Raw genomic sequence first — 21745 nt, forward strand, 5'->3', positions numbered from 1 at the left:
TGCTCACCTTGCTTAAGGTTTGAATGTGGTTCAGGACCAGTGTTGTGAGCTGATTCTCGTCCTTATGGAAATCCAACAGCATGTGTTCCACAAACAATGAGAGGATGTAGATGCGATTCCAGCCATTACTTTAAAGTATTACAGACCACAGTTAATGTGTTGATATACATATTCACCATCCTCCATAACAGTATTTTACACTCATTAAATACATTGCCTTTGCAAAGTGAAACAGTACCACTCCCCAATATCACTGAAGCTTAATAGGATTAATAATGTATTTAATACAACTTTTGTAATTGTTTACGACTTGAGCATGAGCACTCTTTATTTCTGGCATGGTGGGTTGCCCTCAATATAAAAATCACACATTCTACCTGTTTGAATTTTAGATTTTATTACTCTGTAAAACATGCATCCATCCAGTTTCTAAATAGCTCATGGGGTTAGTGATGAGAGAGTAGAGCTTATTCTAGCATACACTGCTTGACAGGCCTGGGGATCAGCACCAGTCTGTCAGGAGAAACATGGGAGCCAAAAACATTTTTTACACTTATGAGCAATCTGGAGTTCCCAAGTCCTCTAACCTGCTTGTGAATGTGAGAGGAAACCAGAGCATCGAGACAAAATCCATGCAGACACAAGCCATTTAGTATTTCACTCCCATTTCAGTGCATGAGCATCTTACCTGACATCGTTGAGTCTTTCTTTGCATCGTTCTCCATAGAGTTTGGTGTTATGTTGAGAGCAAATCAACTCCAAAGAGGCTTGCAGCCTCTTCACCTGCTTTAGCCAGGTCTGGCATAAAGAATCAGTATCCAAATTAGCAGACTCCAGGCATTCAACACATGCCTTGGCTGCATTGACATCCAAAACCTACAGGACAGAAAAATAGTTTGGAAGTGATTCAGTAATTTTGAAAAAAAAATAAAAAATCGGTGAAAAGAGCCTAATATGGAAACCATCTATATTGGAATTTGACTTTGCATCATAACACCATATCAGAGAATCATTGACATTTGTATTTTGAATCTCTAAGCATCTCTGTGACATCATAACACTTTGCATGATTGACTTTGGTTTAGGGGTAGACAACGTTGATGGTCAGAATGTGCTTTGAAATTAAAATGAAATATGCGCATTACAGGCCTCAAGTTTGTAGGATGGGTATCCATGTGCAGTCTAAGAAGACTGAAATTCAGAAATGCATTTACCATCTCTGCACCATGTCTAATGTGCTTGTTTCTTCCCAAAAGAGAAACAACATTAGGCTGAAGAGACATCATCCGTGAGAGGTTCTGAAGACGACTTTGATAGAAATGGTAGGCGATGTGGATGTGAGGAAGAGAAAGCTCAGCTTCATCTCTTTTTCGTTTTTGTACTTCATCAACACAGCTGGCCAGGGAGTGACACAAGAGCTAAGGAGTAAATGCACAAGTTGATTAATTAATTAATAATACAATGTTTGTTTTTCACTACAACAATGCCAATGAGGAATCACATTAAGGTAAGTTAACAGCCTTGATTAAAAAAAATGCAGCAATTAGACTATTATTAATGACCGTAAATATCAAATTGTTGTAATGCAAACAAATAGTGGATGGGTATTTTTGGTTTGTATTCATCAGACTTGAATTTTAATTTAATCATCTGTTGACTTGCATGCTGACTTGTGTTGTGTTTTATATCTGCTCTCTCTCCGGATGCCTCCTCTGCCTTGCGTCAGTGAGCGATTGTATGCAGCTGATTTCAATCAATCACTCACCAGGTTCTGGTATAAACGAGCTGGAGAGAGCCAGTGGCACACTTTGGCCTGAGTGTTACTAGCATGATGCTAATTTCTGCAAACTTACTCCCTCTTTGACGGAGAATGTCTTTGTGAGTTTATTGTTTGACTTTGTATTTTTAATTCAATGTTCAGTTGTTTGTTTAAAGGTTCTCAATACATTCCCTGTTAATGTATATACACAAGTTTCCTTAATTGTTTTTCCCCTGTTTCATTTTATTGTTACTCCCCTCATCTCCTGGACTAATCGTGGAAAGTAATACAATAAATACACTGGGAAACTATTGTAGGCTGCAACTTAACTTTCATTTCTATTCTTCAGACATTAAGGTCCAGGGGCTGACAGTGTAATGAGCTGCTGGCTTAGTAACTCAGAAGCTGAATATACGCAGACAGCTACCACACATTTGAGCAGTCTATAATGCTCCTGTTACTGTAAGGAGTTCCTGTTTATTCCTGTTAAATGTTGTGGATTATACTTGCCACACTGGTCATTCGGAGTGACAAGTGTTATTTACTACATATTTGATCAATGGGTAGCTACTGTAGAAAAGGATCTGAAACATACAAATCCCTGTGGAATGTAATGCAATAAAAGAACTTGAAAATCGTTCTAGTTTGTATAATGTTTGGTTTTAGCTGACTCTTTGTAAAAAAGGGATTTATTTAATCTATTTAAATTTTGAGGAACTGAAATCTTAAATTGGATTGTAATATTGCCCGCACTGGATTGGATTGTTTAAATAGTTTTGTGGAAGGGAGATTAATGGTATAGCAGCTATTGGACATGGTCACTGTGGACACATAACTTTATGTACCCTTACCTGCAATTCTTCATTTGATGCCACTTTCATTGTCATGGAAACAAAATCCTGTAGGTACCTTTCGAAAAATTCTTTCCTCATTTTTGTATCCACATTTTTATCCATGTAACTGCCAAGTGGTGTATTCAAGAACAATTCTTGGAAATGACGAGGTGAAAGTGCTGCAAAAAAGAAAAAGTTGAGAATGCCACCGTTTAAGTTAGGGTAAGGTAGTGCTTTCAATGTACTGCGACTTGAGGACAAAAGGCATTTGGATATGTCACCTATATGGTATGATATTTACTTTCATGTCTGGATGTGTGCATCATGAGCCCATCCAGGAAGTCTTTGATCCACCAGCTGAAGGGCATGTGGCAATGCATTGTGTTGCCACCTGTGATATGGCTTTGTATCATTAAGACACTGGAGCTGTTGAAGAGGCCACAGGCAAATGTTATGAATGTGATTTTGACAGAGGAATCACATTATTGATGTTCTAGACAGAATAGCATTTAACTGGTGTTATTATTCACTTGAATGTACCATCTCAAAGTAAGTATTTGTGCTGAAAAGATATTTGGATCATACAGCCAAGAGATACTCACTCGCTTTCCATCTTTACATAAGGTACATGGAGCATCTCTTTGCTCTCAAATATCTTAAGCCAAAGGTTCCCGATGTCATTACACTCATACCGCAGAAGGTCCACATTGCAATCTCGGTCAATGACTGAGACCAAGTTAGCTAGAAGTGGAGTGACAACTGCTTGGATTTTCCTCCACAGTGTGTGTCTGTGAGAAAATATTTACATGATTTTCTTAAAATCAACTGGACATCTGCATTGTATTAAACATTGAAGTTGTGAGAGTGATACACAGCTAAATAACTTGTTAAGCTAACATTTGCAGTAGTGCATTTGACATTGTACACCATTAATAGATTTCAATAAGTTATGAATAAATGACTATGCAAATATAGCAAAGAAAAAGATCACAGACTGCTATGGAGAGGGATGTAAAAGAGAGACCTACAGGAACGTCCCCCCCTCTTGTAGAGCATTGACATTTAATGCTTCTGTTAGAACCCAGCTTCTTGGATTGGGGATGTTAGCCTCATAGTCCTCTAACAGCGAGTGGAGACGCTTCCTCACAATGTTTGCAAACACACCTTGAAAATAAAACTCAGTAAGATGCATTTCCACTGCAAACAGAGTAGATATGTGGCCTGACATAAAAATATTTGCCAGAATAACTAATTTACTAACCTTGTGTCTGACTTTCATCCAGAAGTGTGAGCAGGCTCTCAACTCTCTTAGTGATGAGTTCTCCACCGTCTGCTGCATCTCTGAGCATGCTCACTGCACTCTGCACACAGCTCCTTATCAGTTCTGATATATCAAACAAATCTCCCAAAACCTCAAAAAAACATAACAAATAAATCAATGAACAACTGCAGCCCAACATCTGAAAAAGGCAAAATGTCCGACAAATGAATCCTCCAACTCAGTTCAGAGGCCTCAAGTAACTGATTCATGAAATCATGGCAAAGTCACAATTCTGAAGTTCTGAGATCTTAGTCTGCTTTCAGAGAACCATAAAGGAAAATCTTTACTTCATCAGAGGAATTAAGGGACCTGGTTAAGCCATGGAATGGGAGATAATGAGTGCTGTTAATGTTGTGTCACCTGAGGGTCGCACTGTCACAGGAATACAAATGACTTGATGAAGGCCCTCAAGAACACATCTGTTCGTGCGAGTGGTTCTTGCATGAGGCCCAATGACGTCCAGAATTCTGAATATTTGAAAACCTTTTAACAACATTCAGATCCCTTCCTGGATTGGTTACACTACTGATACATTCCCTGAACTGTATATTATCTTCTACATCAGCCATTGGTCCTTGGTTTGATTCAGACCTAGGTTTGTTGAATTACTTGTCATGCTGGCTACAGTATGTCATGCCTCACCAATTAGAAATAATGCCCAATCAGATAACAACGGTTTGTACTTAACCATGCATCAGAGTTAAGTACTGTACATTGTATTTGCTTAAGTAGGATCTTCTTCCAAGTTTGTGAAAATGGGTGGTAAATTACACTTACAGTGGAGTCATTTTTCTGTGGCACACCTGTGTGGTCTTCTGTCTCCATGGCTTGGAAAGAAGGACAATTGTAGGTGAATTTACTAATTTACCTAAAATATATACAATTCTTAAAGAGGAATACGATTTTTTTATGAATTACCCTGATGATCTTCAAAAAGTTCACTTATGCTGCGATTTTTCAGGGAATGAACATCAGACACAAACTCTTTTGATCTTCTGAGATCATCAATGTGAACAGACCTCCAAGGACCTGCAATGTTTTTCATTAATAAAAAAACAACAGAATATGTACATTTTAAGTGATATTTAAATAATCTGCTCTATCGTTTGATTTGTTTCTTGTTGTTACTCTTAAAGTGTGACACTTTTCACTACATTTCTGTGTATCAGGTGCTATATAAATGAATATTAATACCATTACTTTTGTTGTTGCTGTTGTGATAATCAAGCATATTGTGACAGAGTTGCTGACATAAAATAGACCAATTTGCTACTCATGTTGTGTGTGCGTGTGTAACTGCAGGACTAACCGCCTTGAAACCCAACATAGGAGGTCCCACCCGCGATTCGAGGAAGTTTGGTGACAAAGTACACAAATGTCTTTGTGTTGCTAGTAGTGCCCCACTTGTTTATTTCATTGATGCATGAATACCTGAAACAAATCAATGCATTAGGCACAAGTATGTGAGCTTTAGTGATAATGTTAGATTTTCTTTTTAAAGAAAGTAATATGTGCTGATCTTCAGACTCACTTGGCTGAGGAAAGAATATTCCTCCTTTGGGAATCTTCGTCATAGTCTGTTTGGATAATGAGCACTTTGTCTGCAGGTGTTGAGCCAAGAAATTCCCTAGTACCAGAACGTAGGCATGATTTACATTTGAATAGAGAGTAATCAGATGATAGTCCCATATATCTACTCAGTATAATGCAAAACATTTTCAGTTTTATAATTTTAAAGAAAAGAGTCCCAAAAAAAATAAAGCTCAAGGGTGTAGAAAAAGGCCATCATTTAGTTAGATTCAAATTTACACCTAAGCAGATGTGACATTATCTTAACACTGTATTTATTTACACACCTGATTTCTTTGAGAAAGGAGTACTCTGTGTCAAACTGTTGCAGCGATAGCAGTTTGACATCATCAAGCTTGATCACATTCTGCAGTTGTCGAGTGTCTGCTGCAGTCAGCAGCCTGGAAAATGTTGTGACCTTAAAAAACAACAAAGAATTACAAAATATTATGCAAACAATTTCTCATTGGCGTTACACTCATGGTGCTGTTACATTATGTGATTGCATGTCACAAGTTTATTTGTGCTATTATGATTTGTACATGACTGCAGCTTATTGTTTATCATATATATTTTAACACTCTTCTATAACCTTTTTTTATATTTTATATTTTCTTTCATGTATTAATGTAATACAACTTGAAATTTAAACAACTCCCAAAATGAAATAGGAACTGGCACTGTACTGTAAAACCTGAAATAAACTTAAATCTGCTATGTTCACTTCACATGAAGATATTCAAAGATGGAAATGATCTAAAGCTAACTTAACAAAAGTTTATGGTTGGATAGGGATGGCATGAGGATTATACAAGACGTTTAAACTGAGAATGAAAATTATGTAAATAGTAAATAGTGGAATTTGCCCGGTTGATAAATGAGTTCAAAAATACCTCAGTGAAGAAGAAGTGGGACTGTTCCAACTGCTGTGTGTGATAGACAATGTAGTCTTCCAATGAACTGTGCATCTCTTCGTTAACATATTGTTTCATGAAATGTTCTCTTTCATCATCAGGCAGTTTGGATTTGTCCAAACGAACAACCGAGTCTGGAGTGGCACAGTTGAGCAGAATGTCTTTGGCTTTGTTCAGGATGGTCTGAGCATTGGTTTCATCACTTTGATTTTCTGTTACTTGCAGGACCACAGAGGAACACGTGTCTGAGTGGTAGCCGATGAAGACATCGCTTGGAACATATTGCTTTTTCATGGAGTGTTGGCCACTTAGGGAGACAAAATCATTAACCCATTTCTGTAGTTGTCTCGCAATGTCCTTCTTCTCATTTCTGAGAACAGTGTTGATGTCAAGGTAGTGTTTCTCCAATCTGTTGATCAGTGGGATTGGAAACTGCTTGTAGACCACCTCTTTCTCTTCAATGACAATGAGCCTGAAGTTTTTGTGGACTCTGCATTTCACACGATGTGTTCCTAATCCAAGATCAACATACCTTTGACCCCCTAGGGTCACATAGTATTGGTTGAGAGCATCATAGAGACTTTCATACAGATTCTGAAGGTTCAGAAGAACAACAGTCTGTCCCGTCTCCATGCAAACCTTGACACGGTTGATGTTCCTACAGATCTGCGTGTACTCCTGATCCTTTGGGAAACTAGACCCAAAGATGATCTCTGGATGGATTTGGTTACAGAAGAATATCTGTTGCAGAATCTGAAGAGCTGCATAGTTTTTGGTGAGGATTAAAAGGTAACGACTTTCGTCCCCTTGGCGAGCTGGAGAGATGCTTTGCTCAACCAACTTAAAAGCAGTAATGCTGGCATTGGCAAAGTTATCTCTGAGTTCTTTGTTGAATATGCTCATCACATCCACATCATCTTTTCCGCTGAAGTTTCTCAGGACTGCTTCAGTGATTTCATCTGCGGTGGGACTCTCATTACTTATTTTAGTAATTGAAAAATATCATCTTTATCAGACTGTAGAAATCCCGCAGACCAAAAAAAACCCTTGCCTTCTTCACATACTGTTATATATGCTTTTGCAAAAGGCTCAAGGAGGTGTTTGATCTTTTCAAGAACATTTTGTTCAGATGAGCATATCCCTTTAGCACTTTTGATGAGCTCTTGCTGGTTTGGAGCTCCACGTGACACAAATATTCCACGATTCATCTTGGCAGGGTCCAGTGCCCAGTTGGAAATTCCAATGAACCCAACCCTTTTATGAGGTTGTGGCACATCATCGACACAGCCCTCTTCCAGTAATGGGTGCAATGTTTTGAGTGGCATTTTAGGGGAATCTTCAGCCAATCCAATCTCGTCAAGAACAACTACTGAGATGTATTCATCCAAGTTTTTGCTTTCCTGAAAGCGAGCACACTGTTTGAATGTGGTGATGATTCCTTCAGGGGTTGAATGAGGGCTGCACTGGAAGGACACCAGATGTATCTGCTTCAGCCTCTTGTAGAGTTCAGAATGTGATGCAGGGCCCTGCATTGCATCTGCAATTAGGGTTTTGGACAGTGATTTGGAGCTCCCTGGTTTCCCAACAATAAACAAGGGAATTCTTAGCTCAACACAGATCACCATCATGAAGAAGTTTTCTTTCAGAGCTTCATTTCTGGCTATTGTCTCACCCATGGGTACACCATTGAGTAGGAGGTCCTGCATGAGTTGGATTTCTCTGTTGTATTCACAAGGAAGCAACTGACTGATAGTTCTCTGATAGTGCCTTTTGTCCTCCAAGCAGGACTGATAGCACACTCCAGTGGCCATCAAGAGTGACCAGATTACTCTGTCTTGAGCAGGTAAAAATGTCGACATCTTTTTTGTTTTTTTCCTCTGACATTGCTCTTGAAGGAATGCTCTCAGTTCCTCAGCAAACATGGGGTGATTTTTGTGAAACCACACAAACAGGTGCATGCAACGTTCAACATCCCTTAAACTGACAAAGCTGCATTCATCTTTCCTCTCCCTCATGAACTTTTGTGAAGACATCAACACCTGAGTAATAGTTGGAATATGATGCTTATCAATCGAGCTGGCCTTTGCCTGTCTTTGCACTATTTGTTCGATGTACATTTGCTCTGTTGAGTCATTTAGCTGGCCAAAGTCCCAAATAAGAGGAATCATGCTGGGCGGTAACAGATGAACACGATACACAAGCTGGCGGAGAGGGATGGAGCCAAGTCTGTGTTCAGTCTCCTCAGCCCTGACCCGGTATCCCAATCCAGATGCCTCCAGCCTTTCAATCATCTTGTCTGTATGCTTCCTGTAGGGGTTGCATGCAGCAACAATCTGTAGTTCCTGTTTTGGAGTCAAGTTGTTGTCCCTGCACAGAGTTATCACAAATGATCTCCTTGATGCTGCTGATGGCTTCTGTGGTGTTTGCCTCATCAAAGAAAAGAATTGAGTCAAATCCATGATTCTCTTTATTGGTCCTTGAAAGATTTTCTGCTTGCTTCACTTTCTCATATATCATTTCTGATGTAGTTCCTCCATGAACTTTGACCAGTTTCATGTTTTCGGCTGCTGCTCCACATCTTCTCAGTTCAGACATAAACTTTATCAGCCTTGTCTTCCCACATCCTGTTTCACCCATTATGATGACCGGGATGCCACACCTAAATCGCATATGGATTGCCATCATTTTGAGAATATTGTCGGTGGTCAGTTCATATGTTTCATCAGGATCTGTTGGCCACTTGATGCCAAGCACACTGCACAGATGATCAATCTTGTCAGCTCGAGAAAGCTGATCAAAGTCCCTATTAAAAGGGACTCTCTGTAGACTTAAGCCAGTGAACAGCTCTTGAGTCATGATGTTTTCCTTTATCACTTCTCGTGTCAAGGGATTTATGGCATCAACTCTCTGGTCATTAAGCTCCAGGTGAAACCCAATGAATGTCATGGAAATGTGGTCATCATTAAAAAAGATGTATGGATGTGGCTCTGATTCCCACCTTTTCTAATGAGGAAGGGAGCTAGTCTCTTTCGTTAACCCCACTGATGTCAATGTGTTGCCTCCCTGGGCTCTGGTCGGTGATGCATAGTGACGGGGTTGCAAAGTCTTTGGACATCAAGATCATGAACTCAACCACAAAGTTTTTGAACCCACGAAGAGTGTCTCCAACAAACTCAAAGTTGCAGAAGTCTGAATTCTCACAGTCTTGCAACTGAAGATTAAGGAACCAGACAAAGTTTGTGTAGCTCTGCCCACGATGGATCTATTATGCCACAGTAGATCAAGAGGATCTGAACACACTCTGCATGAGTCCCTTCAATGCACTGGTAAGTAAAGGTGTCCAGATTGTTATTGTTGTGAAAACGTGTAAGGTACTGGTATGGTCTTTGATAAGCTTCACTCCTGAAACACTCGTCATCCATGAGGGGGTCATCACTCTCCATGTCAGTATTTTTCTGCCTCATCATTTCCAAAGCCATAACCTCCTTTGGTGGACGACAAAACACCTTTGGGAAAACGTCCGAAAATGCTGAGTTTTCCTTTTGTCCCTGAAAATAAACATTAAGTTTATAATCAATCAATCAAGCAAGCCAGTATTCTCATTCAAAGATATTGAAAACATGTATTTCACTAAAAAGTTATACCTTGCTCGCCTACTAGTTACTAATAGCAGACGATGCAATTACCTCCATACCATATTTAAACAATTATCATTGTCCTGCCTGCAAAAGAAAATGCTTGGAGGATTTGGTGTTATTTATCTACATTGCATAGCATGCAGGTGAATATAGTTATTTGAGAATCTGTTATCAAACCATTAACTGGTCAATACTATCAGTAATGAAACAATGCACAAATAGTAAATCTCAACTTACAGATCCGTGATCATATCTGGGCTGATGATTTGTGGATTCCAGTAACTCGATGATGTACAAGTGTTTCTGGCTGCTGCGCCACATCCGCCCATCTGAATCCATCAGGTAACGCAAAAATAAAAGCTTGAAAAGGAATTCATTTAAGCCTTTTTGCACCTGGGAATTAGAATATGCATTATAAGAAGAAATAAATAATGTTATTGCATGAATATATTTTTGAAGTTTTAAAAAACTAAGAACTTTCATTATCATGGTTATAGAGACAAACATGCTTACTGATGATGTGACATCAAAGTGAAACACCATGAGATCTTTTTGTTTTGGTGTGTCATACAAAGACTGGAGAATCTTGTGGTCATCAACCTGATGTTCAGTTAGTCGGATGCACTTCTTAAATGCAGTTCCTGGTTCAACACTTCCCTCCAGCTTTTCATACAATCGTTGGACATACAATGACTTGCCTGAAATGGTGGAATAACCATAGGTCAATTGGCTGACTTAAATTATTACATCAGTAATAATTGAGTAGAATACAGTGACACCATTTAACAAATTGTGCTGGATGTCTTAATCATATTGTAAACAAAGGCAGAATCCAAAATTAAGGCATTATACAATATGATAACTAACAATAAACAGTAAGATTACTCATATAACATCCATTTTTAAGATCTCCATGGGTCACCCAACCCAATATGTGACAAAATAATTGTGAATTATTGTGATATCCAGACAACTTTTGCTAAATGCATAAATGAAGACTTGTGAAATTCAAGCATACTTGTGCCTAATGTATAGGCAGCAATGTGACTGCATATGAATTGCAAAGATTTTTGATCTTACTTGTGTCAGGCAAGCAAAATAATCGGGGGTGAAAATGATGACAACGATGCAAAATTATTGTAATCATCATATTAACATGTGTGAATTCACACTGTCTCTTAATCCTGACTACACACTGACAATCTTTACTAATATGCCAGTTGTGTTTGTGTTAAAGATTGTAAAAATCATCTTTCTGGGGACTGAAGTAGCATTTGTCAACTTTGGTAAACCATTTTCATTAGAAAAACAAGGAACATTTCAAATGTATTGTATAATGTATTACACTGTAACAGGTTAACGGGTCACAATAAGCTATAAAACTGAAAAGCATCTCTTATGCTATGAAATTAAAAATACCTAAATGAACAGACTAATACAAAAAATGTAAGTGTGTCCTAGGAGTACACCGGAATTTCACTATTAGTTTGACCTTGGCTATATAGAAATGTAAATGACAATTATTCCTGTAATTGTTTTATCCCGTTCTGCTTTTATGTCTAAAGGCTGCTTGAAAGCGGCGGGGATAAGGATTTGGTTCCGGTCTGTTTTTGCTCATCCCGGTGATGGGCACATCTGGATAATCAAATATATCAAAATCAAATACACTACTACAACATTGGAGCAAGGTCGACATAGTTTTCAATGCAGTGCATTTTGCCGAAAGGGGACAAGTTTGCATGCCTGTAGAGTTCAGAACAAGTTCAGATTTTCAATATGTACTGTATAATGAATAACCATAGCAATTTCTATTATATCTTTAGTTGGTTTTGTTGAGGATCTATCTTAATAATTCCCTTACATAACACTGGCACAAAGAGAAAATTAGTATTATGAGAAGTAAAACCCCTTTTCAAGTAGTACTCACCTACTCCTGCACGTCGGGAAACAACAATGCCAACAGAATGGCTGCCTTTGAACGCAGCCTTCTTGCAATCGGAGGGGACAGTGTAATGCATGGACAAGTACTTCTGGATCCTTTCCAATGACTCTTGTGGCACAAAGTCTCTTTTGAACTGGCTGAAAGCTGTAGGAATGTAAGTGTGCTCCCTGTCTGAACTGCAAAAGATCACTAGCCTGTAATCTTGTTTAAATAGGGAACGCAGTTTCTGAAAACACTTCTCCATTGCACAGCTTACGTCATAGGTTAATTGGTCTGCCCAAAGCATTGTGTAAATCTTCTGGCCAATGTCACCTGGAGTTAGAACTCTCCTCAAGAAAAGTTCTACTTGCTCATAAGATGTGGCAGGAGTACACAAGAGAACCTCATCATAACTCGGCAGTGGCTCATAGTCACTGGTCATGTACAAGCAGATACTTGAAGTCAGGACCTCATCATGTGGGCAGATTATGAGATTCGGTTGGTTTGGGTAGAGGCCTTTTGGGAGTTGTCTTCTGAATGAATCGTCTTTTGTCTCCGACATCACTAGTTCTTCCCATTCGTCTTTGCTTTGGTCTTCTGTGAAAGTCATCATGTTTAACAGACCCCCTAAACACCTTATGTCCAAAAGGTCATGAAAAAAGATTCCCTCATTCTTCATGTAGCCGTTCCACAACTCTTCCAGTTCTTTTAAATCAACACTCTGGTCTGCCTTGTCTTCTAAGTTATTGGCTGTAAAATTACTCACATTGACTGAAGGCATATTGTTGTCTTCCTGCTGAAGAAAGTGACTTTGAAAGTGAGTATCTTCATTAATTCTTTTGCCAGGCTCAAATTGGTTGACAAACCTTCCCCATGTGCTCCAGACATCTGATGTTGTGCAGCTTGGTTTGATGAAAGAGAGCATCATCAAAGCGGTATCCTCTATTTCTACATTTACGTTTGTCGGAGCCACAACACTACACAGGTAGAATATTTGTTCAGCTGTGAAGTAGTTTAAGTAGTAGTGATCAGATCTCTGTTTGTCCATGAAGTTTCGCCAGTCATCAAGAAACAACTCCATCTTCTTGGATAGTGCTGTAAGTTGTTCAACTAAACTTCCACATACTTGGATGCGACGCAGTGTCTTGCAAAAGTTGATTTCCATAATGATACATGGATCATCCTGAGTTTTGCAATAAATCTTAGCCTCCCAACATCGGAAGAGAGGGTTCCCTGCAGCATAAAGGTCTACAAATGCTTTGGCAAGTCTTTGGACGTTGTCAAACACCTACATATGAAGAAGATAAAGTGAGATTACATGCAATGTAAAAAATAACAAGCATTCATTCTTTTAAACATTCCATTAATTTTACAGGGAAGCAAACTTAAAGCACAAATCTCTTATTAAAAGTCATAAAATAATACAATTGATATACAACACCTCAGCAAAGTGTTCCACTTCACTCCACTTCACTTGTTCCCCTCTTCCTGACATGAGCATAAGCTTATTTTGCAACTCTTTAAGGTCCTCATATGTGCACGTCACGTTTTTTCCCATGTCCCTCCGGAATTTGCAGCATCAGAGAAGTCTCTAAAGAGAGCTATAATAGGAAACATCAATATAATATGGACTACATTAGTATGTTATTTCACATCACTTGCACATTTTATTTTGTTTAATTTTGATTCATATAAACATTACCACTGCTAAAAATGTTAGGTCTCTGTCAAAATTATATTCAAAAGGTAACGATCTGATCATTACATCAATGCTGTCATGTTATTTCAAATTCAAATTTAGGCATTAATTTCATGTAGTTCATTTAGCATACCTTTTTCTTGGTTCGGGCCTTGATGGAGTACACCCCTTTCTCATTGATGGATGTAGCCAGGGACATGGATGAAAATTCAACGGATCCGTGACTTTCCTTAACAGTCTTCAACCAATCCAGGTGACGCGCTGTATCCCGCTGAAATCAGATACCAATCCAAAATAACCTGAATGTATTTCTCTAGTAAAATAAAATAATCCTGCTTGTTGTTTTCTATAAATGGCTAGTAAAATAGTAGGCTATTTAGTTTATGAGCTTGGATAAAATAGGACTTGGCATGCAGAGGAAACTAGGTAGCTGGCTCCCTCAGAGAATAGACCTTTTCCAAAAAGGTTTGCGTAAAATGTCAAACGTGAAGATGAACAAAAAAAATCTTTTTTTTCAGTTTATCTGACAACAGAGGGTTATTTCATTGCTGAAATTTGATGATGAATAGTTTAGTTTAGTTTTCACTTTTCACATACTTTGGTTTATACAATACGATAACTTAGGTATTTTTGATTGCTGTTGTTAGATTTTAGATGCAATTTAGCTACTGTATGGTGGTAACATTGAGTCTCACCAGCTTTGTTGGAATATTTCTGTCATTTTCAAGTGCCTTCCACAATTTTGACAATGACTCTTTGAAGAATTCAAAATCGGAGTCTTGCTTCAGTCCATACAAAATGGATGAGTAACCAAGAACAGCGTCATGAAAACAGGCACTCGATCCACATCCAGGTCATTTTCTCCAGCTGAGATTGATGCCAGGTCAACGAAAACTTTCAACTCATTGATATCTGCAATGAGAAATGTTCTTATTGTCATTGATTTTTTTTTTTGTGTTACACATTGGAAAACAACCTTTTAATTTATCATACCTTCCAGTGCTTCTTTAACCCACAGGACAAACTCTTTGCTCAAACTCAGTTTCTGAAGACATTCACTGCGCTCATTCGTAATGTCCATCAGCATCTTTTTGGCCGTCATGATGTTATCATCTAGCAATTCAGGCTGATTTTCTTGAAGTCAGCTTGATTCTGAAAAAGATTATTTTAGATGAATGTAATGAAAAAATAATTTGATGAGTGTATGCTTCATGATTGTAGTGAAGATGGCTCTATGAAAGACTAGCATAAGTTCACTTTCCTCAAACTCTTATCGTAATGATGTATATGGTGGGCTAATTGTACATGCACTATTTCCATTTTCACTTCAAATTGTAATCTACAAAATAATAAATGTGTAAAGTGGAATAGCTAATTACATATTGACTGATGTGTCTATAATGATGTTGCTATTTTCCTTTATGAATGATGTCATGTCAGTTAGTCTGCTGGTAATATCTTACAGGTCTGGTGCTTCTTTAAAATACATTTTTTAAGGACAGATCTGTTCTTCCCAACGTGAAATAGTTGGGAAACATACCATTTGCAACAAATTCTCCAGTACTTGAAAGTCTCCTTCTGGGCATATTGTGTTCCTGATTTCCATGATGATTTTTGCAGATTCCACTGCAAGATGAAGATCATGGTACAGTTGAATCTGATTAATCCTTCCTCTTATCCATCTTCCGCTATCCAGATGGATTTGTTCTGCACATGATGTCTAAATCTTTGTGCAAATCTTCGTACTTTCCTTTATAGTCCTCAAAGATGTTGTCTATTTCTTCCAGTATAAGTTCCCCACTCTTCAGATCATCATAAAGTCCTTTGAACTTGCTGTAGCAGCTCTGGAATACTTTGCTGTAAACCAGGTCGAGAGTGTAGATTTCTTCATTTCCATCAAGATGTTCAGTGTCATCTGTATCAGGCTGGTCTCTCGACAGCTCTTTCACTTGATTCTTCCAGCACATTTTGAAGATTGTACTGTCTTTAATGGGATGCAATTCTGAAGCCATTTGACGGGTGACATCACAAAGGTTGAAATAAGTGACCTGACTAATTGTAGAAGAGTTCTGTCCTTCAAGAGTGAAAACCTTCATAAATTCATTCAATTTCATCATCTCAATGTTCTGATGAAGTTTTTTGTCCAACCCCTTGAAGTCAACTGTGGAATAAAAAAATATTATTAAGAATGTAGAGAAGAACAGGTCCTTCAATTGTCCTCTTAGTCCTTACTCCAAAAATATCCTAATCCAAGAATAGAACCATTTCACAGGTCCCTTTCAATGTACAAGAGTAGCGACTTGATACTAAAGCATTGTCAGATCAACTGAACTCACCACTAAGGGCTAGATGCCCCTGCAAATACATTATGATATAAAAAGCAGCACTTGGTTCAAACAACTTCCTTACTGTCAAGTAAGGTGAGTCTATTGGTAACCTTGGTCATTGTTTCCATAGAACTGCTGAGAAACACCAGCAATCTTTTGCCAAACTCAAATAGCAAGTACTGACAAAATTGACTGTCTCACAACATGTCGCCTCACATGTTTACATTGCAAAGAGTACAAACACTGACATAGAATAAACTGCTAATTGTCTGTATTTATGAAACGAGAAACAAACAAACAAACCATTGTCATGGTTAATAAACCGCTAAAAATATGGAAGGCCAACCAGCATCAGAACCAACAGCAGATGTGTCAGTAAATACTTCTGGAAAGTAAACACACCTTGTGTTCCAATACTAAGTTCACTATGGACAACCAGAAAACGTCTCCCTCCCACTCCCATTCCTGGTTCCACAGCATACAGCTGGCATGTTTTGATTTGACACACTAGATTGGGTGACTTTCTACGCAGAATATACGATCAATCACCAAGCAGCTGGTGAGCTCTCAGGTCAACAGCTTAGCATCATCACTCATCTCAGTGTGCCAGCCCTGCTGACCTTTGACATATTGTGGAAGCTCCTGGCAGATTTGTAGAAGACCCATGACAAGCTCCTTCTCACTATGGACAGCTTCTGCTTCGTCTTTTCTTTGTCTCAGAAATTTGCTCCTGTTTTTGCCATCTTTAAAACGACCATCATCACAGAGGGCATCTAGAGGAACATAAACATACAGATGAACACTAACACAAAATTCGACTCTCAACTGTAAAGCTCAACCTGGAATTGTAAAGGGTCCCCATAATAGTGCATACGAACACACGTGTAGGGAATATGAAGTAGGGGTGGGCAGTATACCATTTTATCAAAGTAATAAAAGTAGTTGTGAGAATCCCCAGAGGCCCCACGATACGGAATTATCACAATAATTAAGGTCACAATACAATATTATTGCGATATGCTGAGTACTGTGATATCAAACGTTGCAATATAGTGCAATTCATTGCCTATTTTCAACAGAAAATTATACAGTCTGTTTTATCTAATAAGATAAAGTTTTCGCTTGGTTCATCTCACTTCAGTCCATTTCTAGCAGACCTTTATTATAATGAACAAGTATACAAAATGTAACGATACTACGCTGTATCAGTGCCTTTTGCACAGTACTGGTCAAACAGCATTTACGTTGCGTATATTACAACTCTGTCTTCATATGGGTTAAGATGTAAATGCTTATGTCAGCTTTCACTTTCTTCAGAGATGTACATTATTCTAAGTGTAATGTAATTCCAATTGCTCAGCAATACAGTTTCCTCACAACTCCAAACAACAGCATGGTTGCTACTAAGCCACTTACTCTGGATGAGTCCCATTACAGTTACATTATGAAGCAGGCTCATCCTCCAAAAACACATGTACTATAGGTCTATACCTCATTGTTATTCTTATTTGGAGACAATAAACAAGTTAAATAAAACATTTAAAACGTTGTCTTTCTTTCTGCCTTACATTGCAAATAATAGTGGTAATTTGAAGAATCATGTTTTGAGTCGAGTATTCCTTGTAATTTTGGTCTACCGGGATATAATACTTTCACCTCAAAATAAAAGTAATATACATTTTAGGTCATAACTTTGAGTTGTAGCCCAAATATGCTACATAAGAAAACACTAAACAAAAACTATTATCTATCAAGCAGCCTGAGGAAAGAAGGTGCTCTGTAGGACTGCTGTATGTTCTTTTTAATGCTTTAAAGTTTAGATAAATCTGAGGATTAGTGAGCTCATGGATGAGGTAGGAAAGAAGAAGAAATTGTTCTGCTACACTGAGTTGCATTCATTTTTCTGACTTTTCTTCAATCTCGCTGTTTTTTTGGTCAAACAAAAAAACAGCGAGATTGAAAGCGAGATTGAAAGTATCAGTTAATATCTAATAAAAAAGTAAGGTAACTCTTTATAATAACTGCACGCTATGAAGCATTAGTTAAGTATGAGTAAACATTGCATTCATTATCATTTATAAAGCATTGTTCCACACTTTAATGAAGTATTATATAATGCTTCATATAGCGTGGAGTTATTTTAAAGTGTTACCGAGCCATGGGACCAAATATTACAGAGACAAACACAAATAAACAGTAACACTTTATAATAACTGCACACTATGAAGCATTATATAATATTTAATTTACAAATGGTGAATCCATCATTTATAAAGTGTGGAACAATGGTTTATAAATGCTGAATTATGTGTTTACTCATAACTAATCCTTCATAGCTTGCAGTTATTATAAAGTGTTACCAAAACCAACACTATCAAAACATACACCATTGGATATCTAGTCATGCAGAAAATTGTGTTGACCCAGATTATAATATTATGTTCCATTGAGACATCTCCATTATATAATACCACTCAGATTAAAATATGCCTTGTTCTAATTTGGGTACAGCAGCCTCTATTATTATTATGTCAATACTGCACTGGAATTGGAGTCAAATGGGTTTATACATACACAATATGGAGTAAGAGGAAGTAGAAGAATAAGTTAGAAAAAGCGGAAGAAAGAGAAGTCAGAGGAAAAAGATATTCCAATTTACCGATCTTCAGCAAGTCAACAAATTCACATTCTTTCTGGAAGATTGTGTTTAAAGTTTTCATCTGGATCTCTCCACTGAAGAACTTCTCTGACACAGATTTGAATGCTGAACTGGCCAAAGTCATCTTGATTTGCACTTCTTCTGACAAACTTTCAATCAGTCTTCCTCTTACACCTGGAAAACAAATGTGCAAACATAAACTACAAAAGATTTTACTGCGGATTATGTAAACAAAAGAAACAGTTGTTCACAAAATAACATTTGACAATGAAACAATAATTAAATATACAGCTTTTAGATGAGCCAAAAACAACCCAATGACAGCCAGCCTCCACTTTCTTTCTTAAGGCATCACTATTGTCTTTCACATACGTACATTACGTAAAAGAGTAGTAATAAGGTAAACATTATTTAAGCGCAGATTACCAGTCATTCTCACAACATTATCAATAACAATTAAGTATTTACCTTGGAAAAATGTTTTGACTATGGGCCAATTTACAAGGTACTCAAATATCAAGTCCTCGCCTTCAATGTAATCTCCATTTGCATCTGTGGGCATGTCTTCAGCACAACAACAGACATCAGCTTCCCAAACTTTGTGATATCATGTTTCTCAAATAGAGCTGACGCAGCCCTGACAGATTTATCCTAAACAGAAAAAGGTTAGAGGAAAGATTGAACCATGTAGTACTCCAAGAGGCACCACACACTAGTACATTTCAGCCAATGAAATTAGTTGTCCTCTCAAGTTTTGTTAAGAAGACTGAGAGAAAAACTGTATTTGTCACGCAGGTGCGTATATCAAGAGAGCTCAGAAAAGATAGTTGTACTGATTTAATTAACACATTCAGTGCGGGATAATCTTTGTTATACTCTACAATGTTAAGTTGTCTTTGGAAGTCTTTAAATACAGGTAAGTCTTGCAACAATAATTATAAGTTGCTAAATAATTGTTTTAACACCTTCAATGCTTTACACCATTATTCTCTGCTCCAGTACAATTGTTTATAAACAAACAAACTAAAAACAATTTCATAAGCAATTAAATGTACAATATATTAATATTACAAAGCATTTATTAACTACTTATTCAACAAACCTGACAAATAGCTGCAATCGCCTCCACTGCACATTTCTCCATTATGTTGCATAACAATGCACTTGTCTTGCTCAGTTCTTCCATCTTGTTAGAGTATATTCCAATTTGATCCTCAGGATGTTCCTAGCACACAAGCACGCATCTTCAGTTTAGTTTCTCAAATGCACAAGTAAAAACATGTAAATACCAGAAATCAAGATCTGTAAAACACAAACACAAATCTAGGCTTACTTGTTTTAAGTTTCCTTCAAATCATTCCATGAAGGTGGTTCTCATAATGAAGTGTGTTTCTCACAACTGAAGGATACTGAGACTAACTTGTCCCATACCTAGAAAGGGCATGTATTAGATCAGCTATGCTGCAATACTATAGAAAACATCAATTGGCTGTTACATTGGACATTTTATTTACAATTTGAATGTAAACCCATAAGATAGAACAACACATACATTACTGCCATTCATTTCTGCTTACCTTCATTTCATGGAGTGCAGAAAACTGCGTATGATTCCAATCTTTAAGCAGTTTGTTTGTGAAGGTTTTTCTTCGCCATTTCCTCATTGTTTCTAATGCTTCCAAGATTGACTCTTGATTTCTGTCTCTTGACTGTAATGGCAGTTATTAAGTTACTTTATATATCTTTATTTTTCTAAATGTCTTTTACATAGAAAACCTCCCTTCTTCAGTAAAAAAATACAATTTAACATAGCCCACTTGTTATCTAGAATTGCACTGCTTGCATTAAATATCAAGACTTAGCTATTTTGTATTTTTAAGCTTTGCTGTGTACCATGCTTTTAATGAGAACCATCACAAATACAACAACACGTGAAACACAAGTGTAGATACATATTCCGAAACCTGACAAATGTTTGGTATGGGAAAAACAACAATTAACTCATTAACCATATTCAGTAATCTACATTGAGTTGATGTTTTCCTTCTTTATATGTAAAAGATAGACAAAATAAGAAAAAATAAAGGCTGTTGCTGTAAACTCAACCATGGCTTGTTATGGATAGAAGTGTGGCTTGTCAAAAAGTCTGACAGGTGAGGTCTCACCTGGGAATCAGTGTGACCGCATGCTTTGTCCATCACACAGACCAAATCAAGGAAGCAAATAGGAACATCACTGAGGCCTTGATCTGTTGTGTGACTGCAAATAGAACCAAGAAGCCGTACTGCGGTTTTTCAGGCAGCACTCTCCATATTTGTCATCAAAGCTATGGAAAAGAAACATTTGCTTATTGTTGTGTTTGCATTAAGTCTGCTAGCAATATAGATACTGCTATCTGTAGAGATACTGTATATGATATTGATAGGTAAAGGTTTTATTTGACCTTTTACTGCGATGGCTTTCTCTGTTGATGAGATCCAATGCCAATTCTTTGAAAGTCTATGAACCAAATAACAGTACATAAGTAATTTGAAATAGTTCTGAAGTCATTCAACAAGTTGTAGCTTAAACCTGCAATAACAGATTGGAGGTAGCAGAAACAAGTTGTGAACATACCACTGACATATTATCACTTTGTAAGGTGATGTGGGAAACTTGTTTGCAAATATTTTCTTATTTATTTATCCAGCAGTTATGAGCAACATTATAATTTATTTGGAGTTGTATCTCTGGCCACTTGAAGAATATAGGTCAAGTATTCACTCTCATTTAGATATGTTGTTGGAGTCTACCAGCTCTGTCTCTTTAGCTTTTAAATGCTCCACTATGCTCACCGGATCGATAACTGTGTCTATCTGCTGTTTGGGAATGAGCTGAAACTTGTTTTAAGTTGCATAAAGAGGAGGGGAGCTGCATACTCAGGTGACAATACTCTGTAGGTTCATCACTATGAGTGGCCACTTTCACATTGTTTCCGCAGACATTTGATATATTATTATACAAATATTACATTTGAGCTGCTTTAAGGATACATACCATGTAGTTGGAGTGAGTGATTCCAGATTTGATACTGAACTGTATGTAATGAAGCATGTCTAGAAGCTC

The 21745-nt window shown here is 37.5% G+C and overlaps 1 protein-coding gene across 1 annotated transcript in view; it reads right to left on the reverse strand.

Annotated features, from left to right (window-relative positions):
• The window catches only part of LOC117729382 (E3 ubiquitin-protein ligase rnf213-alpha-like), a 33326-nt gene extending 14124 nt beyond the window's left edge, over positions 1–19202 (reverse strand). Inside the window, 34 exon segments of the mRNA XM_034530392.1 lie at positions 8–128; positions 689–876; positions 1215–1418; positions 2611–2771; positions 2894–3018; positions 3195–3380; positions 3621–3756; positions 3854–4004; positions 4691–4740; positions 4832–4942; positions 5223–5344; positions 5445–5540; positions 5770–5900; positions 6376–7380; positions 7382–7453; positions 7455–8735; positions 8737–9400; positions 9402–9634; positions 9636–9944; positions 10272–10427; positions 10548–10732; positions 11962–13243; positions 13397–13510; positions 13512–13556; positions 13788–13925; positions 14350–14492; positions 14495–14566; positions 14648–14770; positions 14773–14806; positions 15195–15347; positions 15349–15815; positions 16602–16754; positions 18641–18814; positions 19109–19202. Coding sequence (XP_034386283.1) covers positions 8–128; positions 689–876; positions 1215–1418; positions 2611–2771; positions 2894–3018; positions 3195–3380; positions 3621–3756; positions 3854–4004; positions 4691–4740; positions 4832–4942; positions 5223–5344; positions 5445–5540; positions 5770–5900; positions 6376–7380; positions 7382–7453; positions 7455–8735; positions 8737–9400; positions 9402–9634; positions 9636–9944; positions 10272–10427; positions 10548–10732; positions 11962–13243; positions 13397–13510; positions 13512–13556; positions 13788–13925; positions 14350–14492; positions 14495–14566; positions 14648–14770; positions 14773–14806; positions 15195–15347; positions 15349–15815; positions 16602–16754; positions 18641–18814; positions 19109–19202 — 8679 coding nt within the window.
• Positions 19203–21745: the final 2543 nt, after the last annotated feature.

Source organism: Cyclopterus lumpus, chromosome 4 (assembly GCF_009769545.1).
Source record: "Cyclopterus lumpus isolate fCycLum1 chromosome 4, fCycLum1.pri, whole genome shotgun sequence".
NCBI classification, from domain to species: domain Eukaryota; kingdom Metazoa; phylum Chordata; class Actinopteri; order Perciformes; family Cyclopteridae; genus Cyclopterus; species Cyclopterus lumpus.